This window comes from Balaenoptera borealis, assembly GCF_965194805.1.
Source record: "Balaenoptera borealis genome assembly, chromosome: 20".
NCBI classification, from domain to species: Eukaryota; Metazoa; Chordata; class Mammalia; order Artiodactyla; family Balaenopteridae; genus Balaenoptera; species Balaenoptera borealis.
The window spans coordinates 56,510,016-56,536,251 of NC_138879.1; the positions used below are offsets into that span (position 1 = coordinate 56,510,016).

The 26,236-nt window shown below is 44.5% G+C and overlaps 1 protein-coding gene across 7 annotated transcripts in view; it reads left to right on the top strand.

The window, feature by feature from the left end:
• MYOCD (myocardin) overlaps window positions 1-26,236 on the top strand; it is a 250,760-nt gene that overhangs the window by 153,198 nt on the left and 71,326 nt on the right. For 5 of the 7 annotated variants that reach the window (XM_082373270.1, XM_082373274.1, XM_082373271.1 and 2 more), the window contains exon 1: window positions 7,549-8,048. The exons of 1 other annotated variant lie outside the window; for it this stretch is intronic. In XM_082373270.1, the coding sequence (XP_082229396.1) occupies window positions 7,994-8,048 (55 nt within the window). In that variant the 5' untranslated portion in view covers window positions 7,549-7,993. Of the gene's footprint in view, window positions 1-7,548; window positions 8,049-12,983; window positions 13,128-26,236 lie in introns of those variants that run through there. One more of the 7 variants, XM_082373275.1, reaches the window with a different exon arrangement.

A 26,236-nucleotide genomic window follows, 5' to 3' on the forward strand; every position in this document is an offset into this window, starting at 1 on the left:
AGAAGATCAAAAACCAGAAACACTATTCTGTAGACAATAATTCAAATACAAAGTATGTCAAAGGGCAGCTTATTATGAGAGGATTAATACAGGAAATTAGCAAAATAGGACGAAAGGAAAAATAGATAATGGGCTACAGATAAATGAAAAGGACATTTCTGTCCCCCAATACCTAGAAACTAGTGGAGGGATGTTCATGTCAAAAGTAATCCATAATACTCCTTGATCAATGCAATAACAAAGTATAAGCAAGATATGAAAGCAGCAAAGCAAGGAGGGTGTGATTAATTCTGCCTGGGCCTGTCAAAGGTTTTCTGAATAAGGTGAAGTTTGAATTGGGTTTTGAAGTATAAGTAGGATGTCTCTAGACAGAGAAAGGAAGAAGGAATTCTAGGTAAAAGAAACAGGAAAGGAAGGGGGACTTCCCTGGTGGTCCAGTGGGTAAGACTCTGCGCTCCCAGTGCAGGGGGCCTGAGTTCGATCCCTGGTCTGGAAACTAGATCCCACGTACATGCCGCAACTAAGAAGTCCGCGTGCTGCAACTAAGACCCGGTGCAGCCTAAATAAATAAATAAATATTTAAAAAAAGAAAGAAACAGGAAAGGAAGAGAGAGAAAAGCCTCAGTGTTTTTAAAATTCTTTGTTATTGCAAGTATACAGAGGATGAAACGGGAAGAAAGGCAGGAAATGAAGTAGGAGTTAATGGGGCCAAATTACGTGGAGTTCTCCATGTCGTACTTAGGGGTGTGGACGTTATCCTTCAGCAGTAGGGAGCCAAAGAAAGATGTAGGCAGGAAGCAGACTGATCCTGCTTATGATTTAGAAGTACCATTTTGATGACAACATGGAAGATGGGTTGGAGCAGGGAAAGAGAAGGGCAACCACTCAAGAGACACTGGTAATAATCCAGGAAAAAACCAAGGGGGTCCTGAAGTAAGGAAGAGGCATTAGGAGCAAATTAAGGGGTAGGTTCAAAAGGTATTTAGGTGGAGAACGGAAAAAGCACGGTGACAGATTGGTGATGGGGTGAATGAAGGGATGGTGGGCCATCTCCCAAGCCAGAAACTCGGGGGCTACTGTCCTGTTCACTCAACAGGAACTGTAGGAGAAAGAGTAGGTTTGTAGGGAAACTTGGTGAGTGGAAGTATAAGTTAGGTGTTGTACCTGTTGTTTTGAAGAGCTTTGGGGAAACCCCAGTGGAGAAGGCATTTGGATATGTGGGAAAGGACCAACAATGCCTCATCCCTGAGAGAATCTAGAAAGACAAAAACTGACAAGTGTCTATTGGACAAGTAGGTAATTATTTGTCGTCCTAGTACCCTCACAGAATAGACAAAACAGGGCTTCCCTGGTGGCGCAGCGGTTAAGAATCCACCTGCTACTGCAGGGGACATGGGTTCGAGCCCTGGTCTGGGAAGATCCCACATGCCGCAGAGCAACTAAGCCCGTGCGCCACAACTACTGAGCCTGCGCTCTAGAGCCCATGAGCCACAACTACTGAAGCCTGCATGCCTAGAGCCCGTGCTCCGCAACAAGAGAAGCCACCGCAACGAGAAGCCCACACACTGCAATGAAGAGTAGCCCCCGCTCACCACAACTAGAGAAAGCCCGTGTGCAGCAACGAAGACCCAATGCAGCCAAAATAAATTAAAAAAAAAAATAGACAAAACAAAGGGGAATTGAAGAATTTGCACCATGCAAATGGTACCCATCCAATACTGAATGACAACCATGAGTCCAGCTGTGGGCCTCACACTTCCAAATTCCATACTCTCCATGGCAAGCAAGTCACAGCAGTGTGACAGGCTCTTGCATATACCCTGGACCCAGGGACACCATCATTGCATAAATTCAGTGCAAACCAGATTAAGCAATACTCGTAATGGAGCTGGGACGACTGGTATAGATTGATTCAAACACTGTTAAATGCACATTTTTTTTTAAGTTGCAGTATAGTTGATTTACAGTGTTGTGTTAATTTCTACTGGACAGCAAAGTGATTCAGTTATACATATATACACATTCCTTTTTTATATTCTTTTCCATTATGGTTCATCATAGGATAGTGAATACAGTTCTCTGTGTTATACAGTAGAACCTTGATGTTTATCCATTCTATACATAATAACTTACATCTGCTAACCCCAACTTCCCACTCCATCCCTACCCCATATTTTAGATTCCACATATAAGTGATATCATATGGCATTTGTCCTCTTTCTGTCCTACTTCACTTAGTATGATAATCTCTAGTTCCATCCATGTTGCTGCCAATGGCATTATTTCGTTCTTTTTTATGGCTGAGTAATATTCCATGTATATATGTATCACATCTTCTTTATCCATTCATCTGTTGATGGATATTTAGGTTGCTTCAGTGTCTTGGCTATTGTGAATAGAGCTGCTGCAAACATAGGGGCAGATGCACATTCTTTATTTCGGATCTATGCTCCTCCCACCCTCTTAAAGTGAGAGCAGCAAGGAAGAAGCTGAAGAGGAGGTGATGACAGATGCATGACTTTTTTAACATAGTGACCCTGTCCTCCAGCAAATGTGGCCCACCTCAGTGGCTCTAACTCTGAATTATCAAATTGGATTCCCTTTTCCTGGGCAGGAGCTAGGATAGAGAAGTGAAAGAGAGAAGGGAAAAGTGAGAGGTATTGCTGGCAAGCAGGGGAAGAAGAAGGAGCTGTGACAGATACTTTCCACTGAAACTACTTTCTTTACATTTGTTTAACTTAAAGTCTTTGTTTAAAGCAGGCAAAAGTTCTTTTGTACTCAGGTTCATGAAAGAAAACAGGCTATATTAATAGGCTGGGTCACACAAGTTCCATCTGAGATCTCATTACATTACTAGTGTAATAATGACATTGGATTTCTGGTTTATTGGGAGTTTGTGGAGGCCCTGCCACTCTATTCTTGTCCCCTGGAGGTCCAGGATCATATCTGCTTTATCTTTATAACCCTTACAGTGCTAGAACAAGGTCTGTGCTTTATAAACATTTCTGGAATTGAGACTGATAGGCTGAAATTGACAGGAAATTGACACTGAAATTGATAGGTGGAGGCTGTATTCCTTAAGTAGGTCATTGGTAGTCCAGATTTCACCCCCTCCATCCCAGGATCTAGATGGAGCCCCTTGGAGATTAGAGCACAAATTTCATCGCAGGGGTCGCCAAGCGGGACTGCATGAATCTCCCTGAGCCCGCACACATGTTCCACTGGCCCCAGAGATGGATTTACTGTGAAGGCCATGAAGCTTAAACTTAAGGGACTTGCACTGGTGCTATGGGTGCTGGGAGGAGCTGAGAATTCTCGAGAGTTCCAGGTGGGAAGAGGAAACCAGGATGTAACTAGGAGGCATTTCTGAGTTGCCATTTCCAGTCAGTTGACTTCAGGGTCCCACGAGAAAGAACTGAATCTTCATGCTCTAGTCAGTTGTCAATCAGAGGTGATACGCTACATTACCCACCACATTTCTAATTTAGCACTCAGTTTTTATTTAAAAAAAAATTTTCCATTATGGTTTGTCCCAGGATATTAATATAGTCCCCTGTACTATGCAGTAGGACCTTGTTGTTTATCCATCCTATATACACTAGTTTGCATCTGCTAACCCCAGCCTCCCAATCCATCCCTCCCCCATCCCCTTTCCCCTTTAGTAACCATAAGTTTGTTTTCCATGTCTGTGAGTCTGTTTCTGTTTCATAGATATGTCTATTTGTGTCATGTTTTAGATTCCACACATAAGTGATATCATATGGTATTTGTCTTTCTCTTTCCGACTTAGTTCGCTTAGTATGATCATCTCTAGTTGCCATTTGTAGCTGCATGAATGAAATGAAGAATGAAATGCTTCATTCTTTTTTATGGTTGAATAATATTCCATTGTATATATAGACCACATCTTCTTTATCCATTCATCTGTAGCTGGGAGGGGTGGGTGATGTGACAGATGACACTGCCATGATTAGATTCTGTTCTATGGTCAAAGTAAAGAGGTTTTGCAGGTATAATTAAGGTTCCTAATTAGTATGACTTTGAGTTAATCAAAAGGGAGTTTATCCTGGATGTGTCTGGCCTAATCAGGTGAGGCCTTTAAAAGAATCTTCCCTGAGAGTGAGATTCTCCTGCTGGCCTTGAAGAAGCAAGCCACGATGAGTTCTAGAGCTGCAAGGAACTGGATTCTACCAACAACCAGTGAGTTTAGAAAAGGACGCTGAGCCTCTGATGAGACCACAGCCCCAGCCAACACCTGGATTACAGCCTGTGAGGTCCTGAGCAGTGGGCCAGCAGAGCCAGGCCCTGAATCCTGACCCGTGGAAACTGGAGACAAGAAACGTGTGAGGGCTTCCCTGGTGGCGCAGTGGTTAAGAATCCGCCTGCCAATGCAGGGGACACGGGTTTGAGCCCCGGTCCAGGAAGATCTCACATGCCACGGAGCAACTAAGCCCGTGCACCACAACTACTGAGCCTGCGCTCTAGAGCCCACGAGCCACAACTACTGAAGGCTGCGTGCCTAGAGCCCGTGCTCCACAACAAGAGAAGCCACAGCAATGAGAAGCCTGCACACCACAACAAAGAGTAGCCCCTGCTCGCCGCAACTAGAGAAAGCCCGCGCGCAGCAACGAAGACCCAACGCAGCCATAAATAAATAAGTAAATTGGAAAAAAAAGAAACGTGTGGGCTGTTGCAAGCTGCTAGATCCGTGGTAAGTTCTTACACAGCCTTAGGTACCTGAGGGCAAAGGAAAGGAAAGCCACAACCAGGGAAAAGGATTTGGGATTACCTGGTATCATCAAGAATGGATGCAGAAGGGGGGAGGGTAAAGAGAAGGACGTAAAACACGCAGGAAGAATTGTTCCGGGTAATTATTATTCTTCCAGATGTACTGTTTTGTTTCAGTGCCCCAACACTTCTGGGAAGTGAGCATTTCTCACTCCATTTTACACGAAGATGCTCAGCGTCTCAGAAGACTTCAGTCACTTACTCGAGGTCACAGGGGTAGCTTAGATTCAAATGGAGAGCTTCCCAGCAGCTCAAGTCTCTCCCTTACATCACATCGCATCCCGGGCTCACTGTAGACCTCAGGGGGATAGCGAGGCCCCCGAGAAGTGCTGCCAGTGTGATCAAATTGCAGGACAGAGCCTGGGGGCCTGCCGTTGCTGCGTTCGTCCCGCTGCTCCCAAAGCACAGCAGCTTGGGACATCTGTTTCCCTCGGGAACATCCTCTTTAAATTCCACCAAAAACATTTTTTTTCATAAAAAAATGCTTGCATAGAGGGGGGAAGGATGAGCTTCTATACGAGCATATTTATATCCATAGATATTCCACGCCATAGGGGGTATAAATCCCAGAGGGCTGATGTCAGCAGCTCCACACTCCGATGGGAAACTTGAGGAAGGCTACGGTTACCAGCATTTCCCAAACTTACTCAAAAAAGAACCCCCCCCCCCACACACACACACGCACACGCACACGCACACACACACACGCTCTCAGGCCTGCAGAGGGAAAACAATCCACTCCTGTCCAACTCATCTGGGTCAGGCAGACCCTTATCCCGACTTTCACTGCAAGAAGAATTCTCCGCCAAGTTGCCATGTATCGCTCCACAGCCCTCAGGATAATAATCTGTTTGGCTTTTTTTTTTTAATGTGGCTCAGAATAGTTTTTTCTCTGCTCAGATAATTTAGCAATATTCCTTCTCCCACCGGTCTCCTCCCTGTCAAGTACCTCCCTGCCACAGGTATCCGAAAGCTGGCCAGGGTTCTTCCAGGCTCCTGGGCGTCTCTATTCCCAAACCTCCCTCCACTTGACCTCTTTTCATTGAAGATCAGGAGCCTGGGGTTCAACTGAGGACAAGAACAGGCTGGTAGGAAGAGGGGTCACTCTGTGTCACAGATATCATAATGCCCCTACCCGCTATGTTCACATCTTAAACCCCAGGAATCTGTATGTTACATCACATGGCAAAGAAGGGTTAAAGATGCAGGTGGAATGAAGGTCGATAATCAGCTGACCTTAACAACAGGGTTTATCCAGGTGGGCCCAGTATAATGACAAGGTCCTTAAAATGAGGAGGGAGGCAGAGACGAAAGGGCAGGGCCATATCACGTGAGAAGAACTTGACCCATCATGCTGGCTTTGAACGTGAAGGAAGAAGCCAGAGACAAAAATCATGGGCGCCCTCTAGAAGCTGGAAAGGGCAAGGAAACTATTCTCCCCTAAATCTTCCACAAGGGAAAGCAGTCCTGATAATACTGTGATGTCAGCCTAGTGAGACCCACTTAGGACTTCTGACCTCCAGAACTGCAAGATAATAAATTCTTGTCGCTTTAAACCACTCAAATTGTGATAATTTATTCCAGTGGGACTAGGAAAGAGATGCCTTGTGTATGAGTATGTTTCGTAATGACTGAGATACTCATGCACATCTCATGCCCCGTAAACAGGCCTCTGGGGACAGGACTCTGTCCCCAAGAGGAACAAGGATGGGATTGCTCCGCCTTTCTGACGTATCAGGAATTAAATGGTCTAGTCCGGAAGACCTCATTTATACCAACGACTGGTCAGTTCCAAAGGGTGAACTCAAGGATCCGAGAATTTGGGCAAGGCCCAAACTCAGAGCATTAGAAGCTGTCCCAGGAGCTGTGGTCATATCAGGTCTTCATCTGTCACCCACGGATCTTTGAAGGCTTTAGCGCTCTCAGACATAAGCAGGCGTGCATGTAGTAGATGATACTTCGACGCCCACGTGCATAGAAGGTTGCAAATAAATTCAACCCAGCACTCTGTGTGTATATAGTTCGGTGTTATTTTCTGTGCTGGCAACGATTAAGCAAGCTTCTCGAGAGCAGGTCTTTGTTTTATTTACAGACGAGCCTATCACACCTGGCACGTTCTGGATGCGCAATCACTTGGTGTTGGATTCGGGACTCGCTCGTGGGAAAAGTCTTTTAGCCTTTACAAGCTGAGCCCAAACCCGGCTCGGACATCCCTCTGCTCCAGACACCCTCCCTCCCTGAGTCCCACTCCACTGAGCGCCCCCAAAGGGCTTCCAACTCGTGTATCTCCCCCAGGAGGGAGAGCACTGTGTCCTGGCTGCACCTGCAGGCAGCCTGAGTCAGGTTTGTCCAAAAAGAGCATATCCCAGAAAAACGAAAGGCGTTCCGTTTTTTCCGTGGACGTGTATCCAGGTTTCATACGGGAACTGCGACATGTACGCTCTGTCTCTGCCTGCGCAAACGGAGAATGTGCGCACCCTGGTGCGTTGGAAGCCTCGGTTATTTGCCAGGGGTCCAGCCAGCCTGCCTGCCAAGCGCGGTGCGCCCCGGGTGCGCGGGCGCGCAAGTCCCCTCCCGGGGTGGGCCACGCCCCTCCCCCCCCGGGGTCCCCACCCTCCCACCTGGCCCGCCCACCTGCGCGCCAGACGCAGCGCGGCGCCCCTCCCCTCCCCGCGGCTCCCGGCTCCAGGCTCCGCCCCCCGCGCGCGCCCTCCGCATCCCTGCTGCCCGCCCCCGCGCCGCCCGCAGCCAAGAGTTCAGACCGGCTCCCGGGACTCCTCCGGCTGCTCCGAGTCCCGGGCCCCGCTCGCCACTCCTGATTGGCTGAGCTCCTGTCAGTAGTAAAAAAGGATCAGATAGCAAACTGGGGACCTTCATAAAGGCGTGGTGGGGATGCTCGAGGAGCGCGGGCAGCCTATGACATCAGCCGCGCACGCCTGGGATGCCGCGGCGCCCCGCCAGACCCCGAGGAGGCGCAGGGTCCCGCCAGCTGAGAGTGGAGTAGCCCCGCGCGGCGAGGCCGCCACTTTTCTGGGGACACTGGTTTCGGTCACTGGCTGCCACTGTACTCCTACCCGGGGGAGCTCGCGGAGAGTTGGATGAATTCTGGGTTGTTAACTGCGGTCAACTGGGCTCCCGGGAGCCCGTTCCTGGTGGAAGTCAGGGGCCATCTGGCCAAGGGACCAGCGGCTCGCTGAGACTCAACATGACACTCCTGGGGTCTGAGCACTCTTTGCTGATTAGGAGCAAGTTCAGATCAGGTAGGGCTAAGGCACTTGGCATTCCTTCTTCAACTTTTCCTCTTCTGCACGTCTCAACTCCACACTGCTTTCCAATAAATGTTTCAAAGCCAGCGCCTTGGCTACTTCAACTCTGTTCCCCAAAAGCACATTTGGCAAGTGAAGAATTTTATGTGCCTTGGGGGGCCTTTAATGTCTTCTGTTGTAAATGCTTTGAGTCATAGAGTGTGGTTTTTGTTTGTGAAAAGGCCAGTCCTTTTACTTCTGTCTCTATATTTGCGAGTAGAAATTCTGGAGGGGTCCATCCAACAGGAATAACCTTGAAAATGAGCAAATAGGGGATTTCAAGTTGGAGAGCTGCACAGTATCAGTCAGAATTGCTGAGACCATGAACCTGATGCTGTTGTATTAGATACAGGAGTCACTTCAAATGGAGCTAATCCAAACAAATGTATTTCCCAAAAAAAGTCACTTGGGGGAAGTAAAAATAGCAAATTTGGAGCACACCAAGTATTTAAAATGACATCACTGTAGGAAAAAAAGAAGTCCAGTGCCACAAATATTTTTTCCCAAACCATCTGATGTTTATAAATGGAGACTTTCCCCCCAAATTTCTGTGTTAGTGGCGATAGAGGAACTTCTCAGAGGACGCTGAGTGAAGGTGAGTGGAGAGGAGACGGGCCTTTAACTGCCTCACACATAGGGTGGCAACTCGCCCCTGGAAGGTGTTGATGTGTGTGGGTCTCCACACTGAGACGGGGAGACTTCTTTGGTTCTTTCTCAATAGCTCTGTGTAGAATATCGGTTTTATAAAAGTGGTAACAAACTGCTCAATAAATGGTACAACGTCCGCTTAGAAGATGGGTCACTTTATATAAACTGTGATGTGAACATTTCCCATAACAGGTGTTAGAAGGATGCTGGCATAGTTTGCTAAGTTTTCCATAGCCCTTCTAAGTGGGACCACGCAGCATTTCACTTGGACGGATGTTACCAAAAAATGAGAAGAGTGGATGCTGGAAAGTAGGGTCCTCTGGGACTTGCTTAGACGCTCCTGGCTTTTAGATGTCTGTGGGGTCCACTGGAGATTTTCTATGGCTCTGTACCGTCAAAGCGAGATGAAAACTTGAGAACGGAGGCAGCTGCAAGACTCAGTGCCCCGCAGATCCGGGGCAGGTCTGCCAGGCACTAGGTTCTGCAGTGGATTAATCCATCCTTTCCTTTCCGTGGTGAGGTGAGGTGGTTGGTCTGTTAATCCACGAGAGACATGGCCACCGCTTTGCAATTTGGTCAAAACCGCAGGGCAACACTGCCACCTTTCTGAAGGAGAGAGGATGTGGATTTGTTTTGCAAGAAGCTATGCTCATTTCAAAGGCACCCTTGCCAGTTTCCTGCAGGGGCAGGGGAGGAGCTGGTCTGTCTCTGGATGGACTTGGTGATGTACTTGATAGTAGAATTGTGAAACTTATCGAACGAATGCTTCCTTCAGCCGCAGTGCAGAGGCCAGGAAGACAGTGCTCCTAATTCCTGCTTTGGCGGGTCGGCGGAGTCCTGGTGTCTCCCAGGTGGACCCTGCAGACCTAGACCCTGGAGCTTCCGAGAATCCCGATGGCAGCCTCACTTTCGTTTTTTTTTTTAAACTGGGACAGGCTTCTGTGTCACAGGAAGGATTGCTTTGGGAAGACACGCTATCCAAGCAGACATAGGCAGGCTTAATCCTCTACCTTTGATAAACAGGGAAACGGGGTCTGGAAATGGACAAAGTGATTTGGTCCTCTGAATGCAAGGGGTTGATAATCTCCTGAAAGATAGAGAAGAAGACAAGTTGAATGTAAAACTAAGTAAATGTAATGTTGAGGACGGGGATTATTCTTGCTGGAGATAGTTACAGCCCTAGCTGTGGGAGCACATAAGTCTGGCTGGCAGCATGCGAACAAGAGGGCCTCTTCCTAAGAGTCCTCCATTTATTTTATGGCTAACAATGAATAAAGAAGGCTTCTTCTCTGTTTTGATTTCTCTCTCTCTCTTTCTCTCTTGTTTTCTTTTTTTCGTCTTCTTTTCTTTCACAAACTACTCAAAAGGTGAACTCATAAAACTCTATCTCAGGGCTAATGTTTGCTTTGATAGTAGGCTCTGGTGTATTTCATTTTAAAAGTTTCAAAAAAAAAAATAAAGAAAACGAAATTGATCATACCAAGGGGCCTGTGTGTAGGGCTGGTTTGTTTGTAAGGGAGCAGGTAACTGTTTTGACTCTGAAACTGACATGTATGGTAACAGCTTCCAACTGACTTTCTATAAGCTGTATTCCAGTGACCTTGTTATTAACTGCAAAGCCGTGCTACTGGAGCAATAAACATGAAAGTTTACATGGATGAACGTGTTTAGTGATATAAACTCATCTTACTGGAGAGGCTGCAGGGTTTCACGATTGAATGTGCAGATCTGGTGCCAAACTCTCTGGGTTTTTAGCAGGTACTTCTCCTTATCGGCTGTATAACCTCGAACCTTAGCTAAATTACATAACTTTATCTGCCTCAATTTGCTTCGTTTGAATGATGAGAATGATTATAGGATTGTTGTGATGATTAAATGTGATACTACAAGTAGAGCATTTAGAAAAATGACTGGCACTTAGTAAGCCCTCAAAAAATATTGTTCTATTATTTAAATTCTTAGGCAGGGTAGTCCTGGGTTTGTCACTTCTTCTGAGTCTTGGTTACTTCATCTGTAAATGTCAAGGTTGGACTAGGTGATTTCTCAGACCCTTTAGAAACATGTTATGGTTCTCTGAAAATGCAAAGATTGGGAATAAGCAAAATTGTGATTGGGCTGTGTGCCAGTTGGGCATAAATCAGAGGCAGTTTATTTAAATGCAGTCATTAGTGTTGCTTTTAAACTAACCACATTTTTATTGTTTTTCATCTTTTCACTCTTATGTCAGTATCTGTAATCAGTATCACTGTCAGTAATTTTCCTCAATACCATAATCCTTGCGTCAATAAGACACAAGTACCCATACGTGTGTATACACACACACACACACCCCCACCCACCATGTACAAAGGATCAAAAGGAGAGAGAGGGGTTCATTAGTGGGTTTCCCTTCTAAGAACTATTGTGTTTCTTTTGCTTCTTTCTCTTTTTTCTCTTCTTCCCAAACAGCTCATACAAAGGCAGACTCTGGTTCCTGCCATGACCTTACCTCCATCCCCCGAAAATTTAGGGTTGTCAGATTTCGCAAATAAAAATACAGGATGCCTAATTAAATTTGAATTTCAGATAAACAATGATTAATTTTTTAGCCTATATTGGGAGCATACTTTCACCTGAACTAGGCACTCTGCATTTTCTGTGGCAACTAGGCTATAAAACTATATGTATTTACCTAATTTAATTGACCTTTTCAGATCTCATTTTTGTCATCTACAAAACAGAGGATTTGACTGGTTCATCTCTGCAGTTGCCTCCAGCCCTAAGATTTGATATTTTCCTCAAATGAATGGCCCTGAGTACTTCTGTAAACTTCTGAAGACTATAAACTTCATAAAAGTGTTACTATGACATTTTTTAGCTGTCGTATCCTCAGAGAACCAGACATAGAGTAGATGCTCAATAAATTTTTCTCACGTGGATAAATGAATAATTCACACCTGCCATCTTTAGAATTAACCCATTATTATTCTAAGATTATTCTAAGATATGATTATTCTAAGACAATCATTTCAATTGCTTCATATGTTCAGTCTTCTTTTCTAAATTTCCTTGACAACTTTTGGGTGTGACATTTACTGGAGCACAAATATCTATTCCCGAATTCCATTTTGCTATTGAAATGACCAGTAGAATATTGGTATATATTCTAATGTTAAAACAAAGATGAATTTTGAAATAAAATTATTTCAGTGATATAAAAATTTACTACTTGTTTACTTAATGTGCTGTCAAAATATCTCTCATTTGCCCATGGTTACAACATTTTCCTGTAACCACAAAGGCAGAGCCTACTATATGCCAGGTACTATGACAGATACCGGGAATTCAAAAATTAGTGAGATTTTACCCCTGCACTCAGAGCTAACTATAAGCTAATAAACATAAAGTATACAGGATAATCCCCCTATTTTAAAAGGTCAGTTGATTAGCAGCCTTAATTCCCCTGTGCCATGCGTTTTAGTCAGCATGGGCTACTGTAACAAAATACCATAGACTGGGTAGCAAAACAACAGAAATTTATCTTCTCACAGTTCTGGGGGCTGGAAGTCCAAGTTCAGGGTGCCATCATGGAAAGGTTCTGGTGAGAGCTCTCTTCCTGGCTTGCAGACGGCCACCTTCTCGCTGTGTCCTCACATGACACAGAGAAAGAGAGACAGACAGCGAGCTCTCTGATCTCTTCTCACAAGGATACTAATCTCATCATGAAGGCCCCACCATCAAGACCTCATTTAAACCTAATCATTTCCAAAGGCCCGCGTCTCCAGATACTATCACATATGGGAGTTAGAGCTTCAACATGTGAATCTGGTGTGTGGAGGACACAATTCAGTCCATAGGACCATGTAAGGTAACATATTCATTGGTTTCAGGGATTAGGATGTAGACATCTTTGAGGAGGGGACATTATTCTGCCTGTGACAGCAGCTTCCAATAAGGCATTCCTAACTATAACCCCTCCACATGCCTCTCTCCTACAGACTTTGTTCTGTAGCACTTTTCCTTTAATATAGATTATTCAGCCATAATACCTGTGTTTTCCCCAGGGAGGCCCACAGAAGACTAACTCCACAGTATGTTAAAGTTGTTCAGCAGGAAATTTAAAAAAGAGGGAAGCAAAGTATAGTGAAAAATTAAGTTGGATTTTTAATTGCAGGATTTCTGAAGCCTTTACTATTTCTCATGTCTATTATGAGCTTCTGAAAGGCAGGGATTCCGAGACATGCTTCACCTTTATTCACACAGCATCTCAGAGGGCCAGTTTAGCTGGACAAACACATTGTGGAGAATTCTTCATGGACAGAAGAACTCACGGTTTCCGACAGTGATTTCTCGAATGGGGTTCATCTCTGTATCTAGGAAGCTGGCAGGCCCTCCGCACCCAGCCAGGTGAGCACACTGATGCTTTTCCTTCCTGGCTGCTTCCTCCCGTGCTGGGTCCCCCTCTCACTGCTCAAACCTCTGTTATGTATTGGCACCAATGCCCCACCCCAGGAATATCCATCAGAGGATTATAACCCATGTTCCCAAGGACCTCACAGGCAGCCTGAAAGGTGCTGAAAAAATGCTATACGAGAGTTACGTATTTATTCATTCATTCAACAAACATGCAGGAATATTTCTTCCATGTTTCCCTTGTAATGGAGACCGTGTTAGGAGCTGGGGGTTCGATTGGGAAGCAGAAAAGACCCATCACACGTCCTCACGTGGAATGTTAGAGCTGACCCTCTAATACCCTGTGCGTGGTTCCTGCAAGCCTTCTAGAAGTCCACATGAGAGCACAGTTAGCGGGATCTTAAAAGATGAGTGTGGTTTAAGTCCCAAATGGGAATTTTAAATCTTTTTTTTTAAAGCTAGTGGAACATTCAGGGGCCAGCGCATCTACTGAGACCATAGCATTCACCTCGTATACCAGGTGGCCTTCCCCAGCATCTTAATTACTGCAGCAAGAGCCCCAAACTCTCCCCCTGCACCTAACCTGCCTTATTGTTATCCATAGCTCCTATTACTATGGAGAACACTAAACATTTTACTTGATCATTTGGTTATTTGTCCATGAGGGCAGGAATTTTTGTCTGTTTGTTCGTTTTCACTGCTTTATTCCCCGGCACCTCGCACAGTGATTGGCATAGATAAGGCACCATTAACAATGCCTTGAATAGATACATTTTATTTTCCCCCCAAAGACTATTCAGAAACAAAAGAAACCAGTCTATGTTTTTATATATATTTTAGGCATATTGAGGGAGTGGTGCTTAAGACTAGAACAAAAAAAGAGTGAGTGAATATAAATACAAAATTCAGAAAAGTAGTTACCTCTGCAGTAGGAGAGGCAAGGGGAAGAGCTAGGCGTGGAGCCTGAGTAGGAGAAAGGTTATTGGTGGTGGTCTTAGGTTGAACAGTGGTGACATGCACATTGATTATTCAGCAAATGAATTAAATAATGTTCATTCATGGGCCAATGATGACAGTGTGACTTGGACCAGGGGTGATGATGAATCCAATTATGTGTATCTGGGGTCTTTGAAAAAATTGAAAACGTAAGTTTTTTAAGACCATGAAGAGTGGCATTCATCTTTTATCTGCTACAGTATATGACAGACACAGTAGGAGTTTGTCGAATAGGACTGAGCCAAATTGAATGGATTCTGATCTAATTGGGTTGAACTGGAGAATAACAAGTGCCTGGCAGAAGCAGAAGTGCTCAACCCAGCACTTTGAGGATTTTACATACCTCAAAAAAGCCAGACCCGAACAGGAGATGTTAGAACACGAAGTGGTCTCTCATCTCCTTTATTTCCATCTTACTAGCACGAACTCACTGGTCCTCTAGCAGATGGTGACGAGCTATCTTGAATCTCTGCCCAGATCAGGAAAGTGAAGCTGGCAGGTGTATTTCCCAGGTATCAGTCTTTCCAGTCTCATGCCCGCTCTCCTGTGGGCAGAACTGTGGGGGGAACCCATTACGCCCACTCTCTGACTCCATGATCTTGGGAAAGTCAGCGCAGCTCACTGGGCATCTGTTTCCATACTGGTAAAATGATCCCTGCCATTTGTGAGGGAAAGAGTTTTGTAGAATTATCAAGGCTTTCTTCTGCAGAAGGACGTCTCCATTCTCCACATGGGAAGGGATTACTTGACCTGGTGGCATGTGAATTGCACAAGAGAGAAGCATGAAGTAGCGGTTTTGATAGACATAAATAGGATTTAAAAAAAGAAAACAAAACCACCCATTAGCCAAATAATAGTTTTTTGCAGCCTTATGATTTTAGTATTTGTTCAACTTTATTAAGCAGACAGTGTTTGTTTAAGTCAGTAATTTGCACTAATTTCTATTCTGATATCATCCAGAACAGCTGATAAGTCAAGCTTTACCTAACTACATTTGCATTATCATTCTTAGAGGAAAATACAAGGGTCTCCAAATTTTTTATAATGTGTCATTTATTCCCAGAAATTCAGAATAAATAAGGCTGATTCCTGACTTTCATTTTTTACAGAGCACAGCAAAGTGCCCTCAGAAACCAATGAAGGAAGAATAATTTCATTGTTTTCTCCTGTTGGTTGAAGGAAGATGAATTCTCCTACTTCTCTGTAGATACCACTAGAGTAGTTCTCTCACATTTCAATCACACCAGTTGACATTTGCTGTATTCAGCCACCTTAGATCATTAGAGAAAGCAGTAGAAACAGTGGATTAAGCCACTGTAATATTGTAAAATATATTTACTGGGTTCCCCCGTATAGGACCTTAACCATCACTTGGTATGTGCAGCAATGATCAGTGAATACACAGCCTCTCAAATTCTTAGCATGTCTTGCCTAACATCTCAATTTGAACTGCCACTCAAACAAGTTATCCATCCTTCAATCTGCATCTCTTTCCCCTTGGACTCTTAAGTAGTGCAAAGTCATCAGTTCTTTCTCATAAAATATAGTCCAATAGCCCCCAGGAATATCCCTATTTCACAGATAATGACTGGAAAATACCCCATAAGCTGTTTTGACTTTCCTACTTCGGGGAAACACTCTCCTTTCAGGAAGTCATTCGACTTTGTTGTCGTCATGACTGGTTGGGCTGGTTTCTTGGTCTGAGGGAAAGTTCCACGTGGAACTTTTTGATACTCAAGCTCCAGACAGGGCAGTGAGGCTTCAAAACAGGCTAACTCCAAGAAAATGCTATTCAACATTCATTGAACAATCATTTCCTCAATACTTCAAATGTCTTTGCTATTTTGTGTTCCCTTCCTGCCCTTGTGCAGACGCGTAAAGAACGTTACAAAGCTATGGTCAGAGCGTATGCCTAAGTTAAACTCAGCCCTTTTATCAGTCAGCATGAGATCATAAGCAGTTGTTCAAGCTGCTGCATAGTAGCATAATTCTTGTTTTAAGGACCGTGTCCTATTCCACCAAGTGAGTACATAATAATTCCACTTGTATTGGAATATTAAGCCAGTTATAATTTTTATGTTATAAATAACACTACTATGAAAATCTTCATGAACTTTTTCTTCCTCTGGATTGTTTTGTAGGATACTCATCCTTTAGAGGAAATATCCAAGTGTGGGAATCATGGATAGGAATCTTTATGAACCACTATGGTAGCTTGTATTTCTGGAGCACTTAACAATGCACCAAGCTTAACCGTAGTCCTTTTTTCCACATGGCAGTGAATATTTGACCCTGTGATAGAACTAACTCAGAGTCATCTTGGATACTTATCCAATGCGGACTGGTGTTCAGTGAGCTTTTCACACCTTTCCAGTCAAGAATGAAAAGGAAAAGGAGCCACAAGTACCTGATACCTTTGGAAACCTTTGGCTACCTCTGTGTGATCTGCTATTTGGGGACCAAATGTGACCGTTTTACCAAATATGATTGATGCTTCGTCAAAGGAGAAGAGAAGAGGACCAGAAGTTACTGAGAACCTGTTATCTATGACATTTTCAGTATCTCATTTAATCCTTACAAAAAATGCTATGAGACAGGTATGCTTATTCCATTTTATAGATGAGGAAACTGAGGCTCAAGATGTTAAACAACTTAGTCGGAGTAACATAACTGGTAAACGGCAGAGACTAGGTCTGATCCCATCTGTGCCATGATGACCATCTCTATCACAAGCTAAACCTCGCTTCTCCCACCCTCCCTCTCCACCACCCATCCCATACGCACACAGCTGGCCCAGTGGTTTTAATTCTACATTCCAGTGTAGTCTTGGGCTACAACTTCAGGTTTATACCCAATTGCCATTGTTGTCCGTGATTTTCTAAATAGCGATTTACTAAGCTACTTGTTTCTAATACTAATTAACCTGTAAATTATATATGGCATCTCTCCCAAATCCCAGGACTTTTAATGAAACTTGAGTATTTTAATCTCAGTTTATCTGATTAAAAAATTTCAAGAGATTTTTGAAAACCAACAGCAACAAGAACAGACTTGCCCTAAGACACTAAACATGTAAGAAATATCAGATAACAGAGAGTCAAGTGTTTGTTGCCAGGAACTGGGAGGTGGGGGAAATATGGAGAGGTTGGTAAAAGGGCACAAACTTTCAGTTATACAATAAATAAGTGACATGACATAAAATATTAGAAGACAGTTTTAAATTTAGCACTCTCCCCAAACACACACAGAAATGCCAGTAAATTCTAAATATCATGCTCATTTCTTGATCAAAAGGCAGTGAAAAAAAAGATAATGTTTTTGTATTTTTAAACTTTTTATACAGTTTTTAAAAGTTACTTTCCATTTGCAGTTACTACAAAATATTGGCTATATTCCCCATGTTGTGCAATATATCCTTGAGCCTATTTTATACCCAGTTGTTTGTACCTCCACTCCTCCACCCGTTTATTGCCCCTCCCCCCTCCCACTGGTAACCACAAGTTTGTTCTGTGAGTCTGCTTCTTTTTTGTTACATTCACTAGTTTGTTGTATTTTTTAGATAACACGTATCAGTGGTATCATACAGTATTTGTCTTTTTCTGACCGACATACTTCATTTAGCATAATTCCCTCCAAGTCCATCTATGTTGCTACAAATGGCAAAATTTCATTCTTTTTTATGGCTGAGTAATATTCCATTGTATAAATAAACCACATCTTCTTTATCTATTCATCTTCATCCATCTGTTGATGGACACTCAGTTGCTTCTTTGATAGCTGATAAAAATACTTTGATAGCTGAAATATTTTAAGCTCAGCAAGTTAGGGATCAAAACACACCACAAATATACCAAAAGCATTCAAGCCTAGAACAAAGCCTAGAAGGATCCATTCTCAGTGATTATCTTTGGGTGGTGAGAAAATGAGTATTTTTAATTTTTCTTCTATTCTTTCTTATATTCCTATATTCCTTATTTTGATGATCTATTCAGTGTCTCCTGTATCTTCTATAGTAAGCAGGAATAACTTTGGTAATACATGAATTAGCAGTGGACATTGCTTGCGTATTCAGTTTTAAGCCATGCAGTCATAGGAGATGAAAGATTCCTGAACTGAGGAGCAGCTGAAACAGGTTGGCTGAACACCTAGGAGGTTTAAGTTGTTATAAATTCCCACCAATCCGAGAGCACATTCACATTCAGACTACAACCAAGAAAACTTGGTCCGCAGCTGAGACTGAACGTTGGCAACCCCTCCGATTAATTTATGTTGGAAAATTCTAATGTGTATATTGTGATACAAGCCCTTCAGTCTCGCTGACCTGGGGTCAAATTCTGGCTCCACCTTTCCTGGTCGTATGAACTTGAGCATATCCTTCAAGCTCTCCACTTTTTCGTCTGTGAAGGTGGGAACACAATTGCCTGCCCTGTGGAAATTTTGTGAGGCTTCAGTGAAATGACAAAAAAGGTATTTGACCTAGTGCAGGGATGTACTTGTGTACTCCATTAATGGTAATGGTTTTATTCACAGATCAATATTCATGATTATATCGTTATTTATATCAATATGCTATAGGAGGTTAATCTGCAATATTTAAAATTACTTCAATATTATTATAAAATATCATATTGTTTCTAAATTTACAACCACCTTGTGGTTACCTCGTGAGATTTGCTGCTAGTTCTTCTCGTTTCTTTTTACCCCAGGTGGTGGTTGAGAATGTTGCAGATACTCATTATCATTATAGAATTTACACTGTATTCTATAAAGTGATTTATATACGTACTATCACTTACTCCTTCACTTTCAAAGAAAATTTTGAGAAAGGCATTATTATCATTTGCATTCTCCAGACAGGGGTAGGTGTTGTCCGGCTCAGGTCTTTATGTGTTTCCGATGAGAGCCCCAGGCCTTGTCTGGGACCTTGCAAGGTTACCAGTTGGCTGTAAGGATTAGCGTGGCTCATGGCTGTTCTTCGGGCTCCACTGAGAGCCCAACTCCTCCACCCTTATAATCGGAAATATCGTTCTTTCTAAAACTGAAACCAAGGCAAAGAGCTCTCTCCAGAGGGAACAGTGTTTGAGGATCAGACAGCAGTCTGCTAAATTATAATACCTTTTATTTTTATGGTGCATTAAACTCTCAAGTTGATATGCTTATATTTTCATAACAACTCTGTGGGATTACAAAACTGGTCGTGCAGATGAGGAGATTGAGGGTCTGGGACATTAAGAAATCTGCCCAAGCTTACTCATTAGAGTTAGAACCAGAGTTCTGGGCTCCCAGATTCAAGTTCTCCATGTGATCCTCTGAGGAACATGCAGCCTGGGAAGACATCGATGGTGCAAGGATGGGCCGATGCCTGGCTTTTTCAAGGCCAGTGGCTCTCAGCAAAATAAATGGTCCCTCTGCTTTGGGCGTTCTTTGCACGTAGTAGCCATCTGCACTGGCTTCAAGGTTCAAAGGGCTAGATTAGAGGGAGAGGTGAAATTCAGCAAGTTCGACACAGTATTAGCTGGGAGAGGAGAACAGAATAGGCATAGAAATGGCAAAGCAGCCTTTGGCTTTAGTAGAGTACCAGTCTCTGCAGAAGGTTCTGGTCTTAGCACATAGACTAGAACCCAGCACCATGGAATGTCCCAGGGACGGAAAATGTTCTTAAATGTTATGTTTGGTTGTTTCAAAACCTTGTAAAAACAGTAGAGCCAAGATTATTTTCTAACGCTTAAAAAAAATTTTAATATACCTACATTTACTATTTTCTCAAACTTTAAAGGTACAGTATATGTGTACATATATATATATATATATACTCACACTATTATATATTATATATATTTATATATATCAATCACTGTTATATATATCATGATTATATAATGGTGTGAGCATATAATATATATATATATGTCTATTGTATATTATGTATATACTATATACTTCATATGACGAGTCAAAGATCTATATTCTTTGTAGTGTTACACATGCTACAGAAAAATTGAAGGAAAAACTCGAAATGCTCAACAAAGGGAGAATGTTTGAAGACACTGAAATGTAATATAACATGCATGTTATATATGGTACTTTCAAAGAATAGCTAATGAAATGGAAATATGTTTTATAATCAGAAGAGGCACTATGTGCTTTCAGTGCTAGCACAGTATACCCCAGGCTTCACTTAGGATCTCAAAAGAACTTCAGTCTCTATTCCAGGACTACAGCGATGTGGAATGAAAAATTTCCCCTTAATTTGGAGAGAATTCCTTTTCCTTGCCCTCGTAAAGCACACCCTTGGTTCCAAGTTCTAATTCGCCTTTCTTACCAGTTCTCATCCAGGTATTCCCTGGATGCCTGCGTTCACCTCTTGAATGTTTGTGTAGTCATTTATCCCGGCTCACAGAGTCTTAGTTTGATCACGGCAGTGACCCTGTGAAATGGGTCTAATGATACCTTCCTCACAGGGGTGGGAAAATGAGGTTCCGAAAGGGCTCGTGACCCACTGAAATTCACACGCAGAAACATGGCGGAGCAGGGCTGAACCTGGATCTCGTGACCCCTCCCAATGAAGGGTGGACCCTGGGAGGTGAAAATCCAAGTCCCTTTCCTCCAGGACCACCCCCCGCCCCAGCACCAGCTTTCAAGGAAAGCAGGTCAAACAGCAGGTTCTGGTTCCCCAGGCCCCTCCTGCCCGCCCCCCGCCCCCCGGGGTGGCATGCTGTCCACCTAATTCACTCGTGGCTCTAGGCCATGGAACACATAAACAAGTGGGGAAAGCCTCTGGAGGAATCTTGATGCCCACATGGAGCCATTTGTCTTCTAAAATGATTGTTTGAAATTGTTTATGTCAGTTGCCGAGTTTCTGTTCCACGCTTCAGGGACCTATTTGTGACGGAGGAAAAACTTTCCCTGCAGCCGAGTGGTCAGGGCTCAGCGGGCAGTTCTGGTGACAGCGTGGCCTGACGCTGGCTGGCCCTCCCCACGCGGGGATGGCTCTGGGGAGACGCACCGCAGTCCCAGTAGAGCACCCCAGGAATGATTGGGTGCTCCCTGTTTGCTGGGCGCTGCTCCTAGTGCCTCACGTGTACGAACTGAATCCTCACAGCAGTCCTGTGGGGTGGTACCCTGGGTCCCCCTCCGTCCCCCCACATTCACAGATGGAGAAACTGGAGAACCCAGCCCCGAAGGACGTTTCACAAGACTCCACGACTAGTAAATGGAAAAGCTAGGACTTGAACGTATGCACCCCTGGCTTCAGAGCCTACGTCTGCAACTCCTACTCTGTACTGCTTCTCACAGGCACCTGGGCTGGCCAGAGCTGGCTTTCTCATCCCGTCCTCCCCGAGAGCAGGCAAATTGCACCTTCTGTCCCCTTGGTGGCATCGTCAGCCCCACGGCACGTCCGCTCGAGGCCTGCGTTCCTCCTGCCTGTAGTGTCCTGAGATGTTGTAACATAAAAGCCTTCAGCTCACAAACCTGGCAGCTGGCTGCGTGAGAGAGAATTCCTTTTGAGGCATGAATTAGTCTTCTTCAACTGTTTTGACAAACTGAGAGTGTGGTGCTTAGGGAAAGGATCGCTTCGCAGTGTTTGTGTGAACAGACATCTTTCTCAAACTTGAGACTGTGCGTGAGGCTTGATCATTGAAATAACCGCGTGGTCATCCTGAGCTGGTGCTCTTTGGATGTGAATATTCCCCTGGTTTTTACCCAACACGTGCCCAACGCTGGAAGCTGGCCTGAATTCGTGTGTCTCAATCTCCTCGAAGGAAGCGCAGTTGGGACATCTCGTGAGATCAAGAAAGAACAGTGGTGCCTGGTCCCAGCCTCTCCCTGCGTGTCTGCTCATCTGTGAAGACCACTAACGCCAGTCCGGCCGCCCAGGCTCCCCTTCTCCATCAGACCACAAAGGGCGCGTTAGTCACCTGATCGTCATTTTCTCTGCCTCTTCTCTGGATGCCCCCAGCGACGGATGGGTACACGGTCAGCTTCTGTCCTTCCTGGTCACTGTGACCACTTGGCTGCACACAGGGCAACGCTTGGTCAAGGGAACGGTTATTATTGGTACCTGGACTCTGAAGGCAAGGAGCAGGGCGTGCTCAGATGTCAGCAGGACACACAGAAATAATCGCTGGCTTTCAGCCTTGTTTGGGAAACACGGCCAGGCTTGGGGCAGGAACAGTGTAGACAGCCTGGCCTAAAAGGCCACATTCTCTCAGTTCTCATCCCCCTGTCTCCTCTGTACCAGGCGGGTTGATGCCCGTGTACCCCAAGGAAGAAAACATCAGACCCACGAGTGACGCAAGCTGCTCCTGGGGAGGGGGTTTGTCCCAGAGTCGGAAAATGCCAGGGAAAGGAAAGAATTCTGTGAGTGGGCCACCCGTTGGGCAAGAAGAGGGCAGTTATTTCTACAATCTGTGTCCGACAACATCAGCTTCCAGCTCTGAGCGTCCCTGAAACCTCCAGTGGTGGTCCTGCTTGTTACTTGCCAGGAAATCCTCCACTGCCCTGTGCCTGACGGTGTCCTTGAAGGCAATGATGTCAAAGTCGGGGGTCGTACATGAAGGTTGATCCAGCCAAACTCAGGGTAGAGCTCAACAAAAAGAAGTTCAAGGCCAAAATTATGGACAGATACGAATGCCCCTTCTGAGGGGAGAGCTTTCAGCCGACTATTCCTCTGTCGTGTCCAGGGCTTGTGGTCTTTACCTGGCATCGGCTAGAGAGGACTCAACATTAACAACCGTCCAGGATGCTTCCCATGACATGCTTAACTTGGCTTCCTGGGTCTGCCAGCATCATGCTCTGGGGTGTATGTTTGGCCACCTCTACAGACCCTAGGTCTGCACCCCTAGGAGTTTTTGACTAGTGGACCAGGATTTTAAAATAGATCTCAAAGCTTTGCTTGCTTGTGCTGGTAGCTTTCCTCCACCACCGGCTGCCCCTCTTCAATGCTAATCAGTAGGGAGCTTCTTGGTTTGCAACCAGTAGAGACTTAAATCTTGAACAAGCTTAAACAAAAAAAGAGCACTTATTATAAGCATCCTGGGCTGTCTCATGGAACTCGGCAACAGGAATGTGGTTGATACTTGGAGGAGAATGAGCTGGAATTGGGGATTGGCATACCTTCAGGCCACTCTCCCTGGCTCTCCCCATCCCTATTGGCCAGCTTCACCATTTTCCCAGTTCACGTGGTTGAAAATGGCCACTGCTGACAGCTCCCAAGTAGACAGCTCTCGCCCAGTCCAATTTCCAAAATTCCTAGGGAAAAGCCCAATCTGGCTGGGGGGATGCCCATCCTTGGGGGAAAACTGAGATCAGGAAGCGAGGCCATCCTGTGGGAACATCTTAGCTACACAAAAACCACCTCCATAGCAGATCAGAAAGGCATTTCCTTGTAAGTCCAGTGGAGAACCATTCAGAAGAGAATGAAAGGCAGGTATGACTTGCTTCTCATTTTCTCTTTTATTCCTCACTCTGCCAGGGACTTTATTGTCAGTATCTCCCCCTTTCTCATCAGGGAAGCCAAGTCTTTCGGAAATGGAATTTACCCATGCATGTGCACGGATGCACACACACAAAATGGGCTGTAGTTGAGTAGAACTGAAAGGAAGCAAATTAAGTGCCATGGGCTTAACAACTCCATTTATTTATTTGCCTAAGTTTCCTGGGAGAAAAGACCAGAAAAGCCTCTCTAATTCCCAAACGATGTGAAGCTTCCCTTTCATAATGTACCCACAACTGTAATTATTTGTTTAATGTCTTTTCCCTCCTAGGCTGTAAAATTTTCATAGGCAGAGTCCGTGGCCGCTTTATTTGCAGCTGGATCTTTAATGTCTAAAACGGTATCTAGATGTTTAGTAAGAGATCAATAAATATTGAAAGAGTGAAATGAAGGATGAATGATGTTAATACACTCACCTTACTGTCAAGTTCCCAGATGAAAGCATGGCCTCAAAGCTCCTGACAGCCCTACCAGTTTTGCTACCAATAATTATAGTAACAGCTCTTTAGTTTTTGTGGTTTTATTTCTTCTTTGCCAGTCTGATGAAAGAAATTGTCATGTAAATTTGATTCACCTGTCTCTAACTCTCTTTCTCTCTCTCTCTTTCTCTCCATCTTTAATTTATTATCAAGACATAGTGATTCTTCTTTTCCACTTGTTTCTCAAATCTTCCCTCTCCTCTCCATTCTCACCATGTCCAACTGACCTTTCTTGCTTTACCCACGGAGCCTGATAAGAGTCTTCACGCCAGCCCCATCTCCGCAATTTGTGTTAGCACGAGATTAGGTATCCTAAAATCTCAATGTTACCATATAACTCTGCTGCTCAAAAAGTGCCAGTACTGGACTTCCCAGGTGGCGCAGTGGTTCCCAGAATCCGCCTGCCAATGCAGGGGACACGGGTTCAATCCCCGGTCCAGGACGATCCCACATGCCGCGGAGCAACTAAGCCCGTGAGCCACAACTACTGAGCCTGAGCTCTAGAGCCTGCGAGCCACAACTACTGAGCCCGCGTGCCGCAACTACTGAAGCTGTGCCCCTAGAGCCCGTGCTCCACAACAAGGGAAGCCACCGCAATGAGAAGCCCACGCACCACAATGAAGAGTAGCCCCCGCTCGCTGCAACTAGAGAAAGCCCAAGCACAGAAACAAAGACCCAACGCAGCCAAAAATATATTAATTAATTAAAAAAAAAAAGTGCCAGTACTGCCATCTTTCTACAGGATAAAGTCTGAACACTTCAGCGTAGGTTTCAAGGCCTTCTGTCCATGAATCCCCACTTCCTTTTCCAGTATTATCTCTTACCACCCCACGATAGGAGTCCCTCTCCTTGAAAAGTTGGTGTTCTGGGGCACACTACGTATCTGGTGAGGGCCCAACGCAGCATTATAATGTGGGGTCCTTTGTTCAAAATGATCACAATTTCAGGCGGTGGCAGCACAGCGTTAAACTAAGCACGGGGCCCTTCTGAGCGTGGGATGCTTGTGGCACAGGTCATATATGCTCATGAAGCTGGCTCTGGCCAGGAGGTACCATGTTGATTCCACATTCCAATTTTTAGGCATGCTTTTCCCTTGATCAAGAATTCCCTTTATCAACCATCTCTCCTATAAGATTCTCCCTTGCAAATGTAAAGGTTCCATCCTTTTATCCTCGGTACCCTTCTGTGAATATGTATTCTTTAATCATGTGTTGCTTGACGCTTTATTTATCTGACTCATGTGTGGGCATCTTCTCTTCTTCATTAGATTATTCATGCCTTAAATTACTGTGTGTCATCCTCAGTATCTGGAGATGCCTCAGCCAATAGCAAGGGACTGCTAAATACTTTTTGAGAGACTGAATTGGTAGATTCATGGGGGGGGTCCTAAAAATTCTGGTGCCTTTGTAAAAATAATAGCTGTTTTGGGTCACATTTGCCTCTGGAGGTTCACTTTAAGACCCTGCATTTCACATCTGACTTCTTGGAACCCTCGATGGTGTACTGCTCTGCTATCTTGCAGTCTTTTTCCTGCACTTCGAACATAATGCTAAGAACTATTACAAGACGTATCATCATCTCATGGGGAAAACTCTTGAGATTAAGAAACATCTCAGAGGCTTGAATTTGGAAACATGCAAAGAAAGATCCTGGTCAAAGATGAAGCCAAGGGTCATGAAATGTTAACACTCTCAGTAGGAAGCCGAGGCCTGCAGAGGTGACGTATGTTTGACCGAGGTCACACAGCAGTTTCATGGGAGGAGCAGGGCCTGGTCCCCTGAACTCTCGTGTGACCTGCAGGGGACATCCGCTGTTGTATTTCAGCAGGCAGAGCTCCGGGTGATCTTCTAACCACTATTTATAAGTATTTTGCCTGTGTGCAAAGCAGAAATTCACCATAGATGCAGGTTATTATTTTTTTTTTAATACAATTCACTTTGGTTTTCTATGAGATTCTGGACTTTGGCATCTGTCATCCAATATTCAGATGATAAAAAGGATTCACATTTAGACAGAGGGCATATTGTATATGCAGGACATGAAACAAAGTATAGAGCAATGAGAATACAAGCAGTGGTACCGGCCTGACAGAACGATCGCGCTTGCGGTTGCCAAGGGATGCTGGCTGCTAG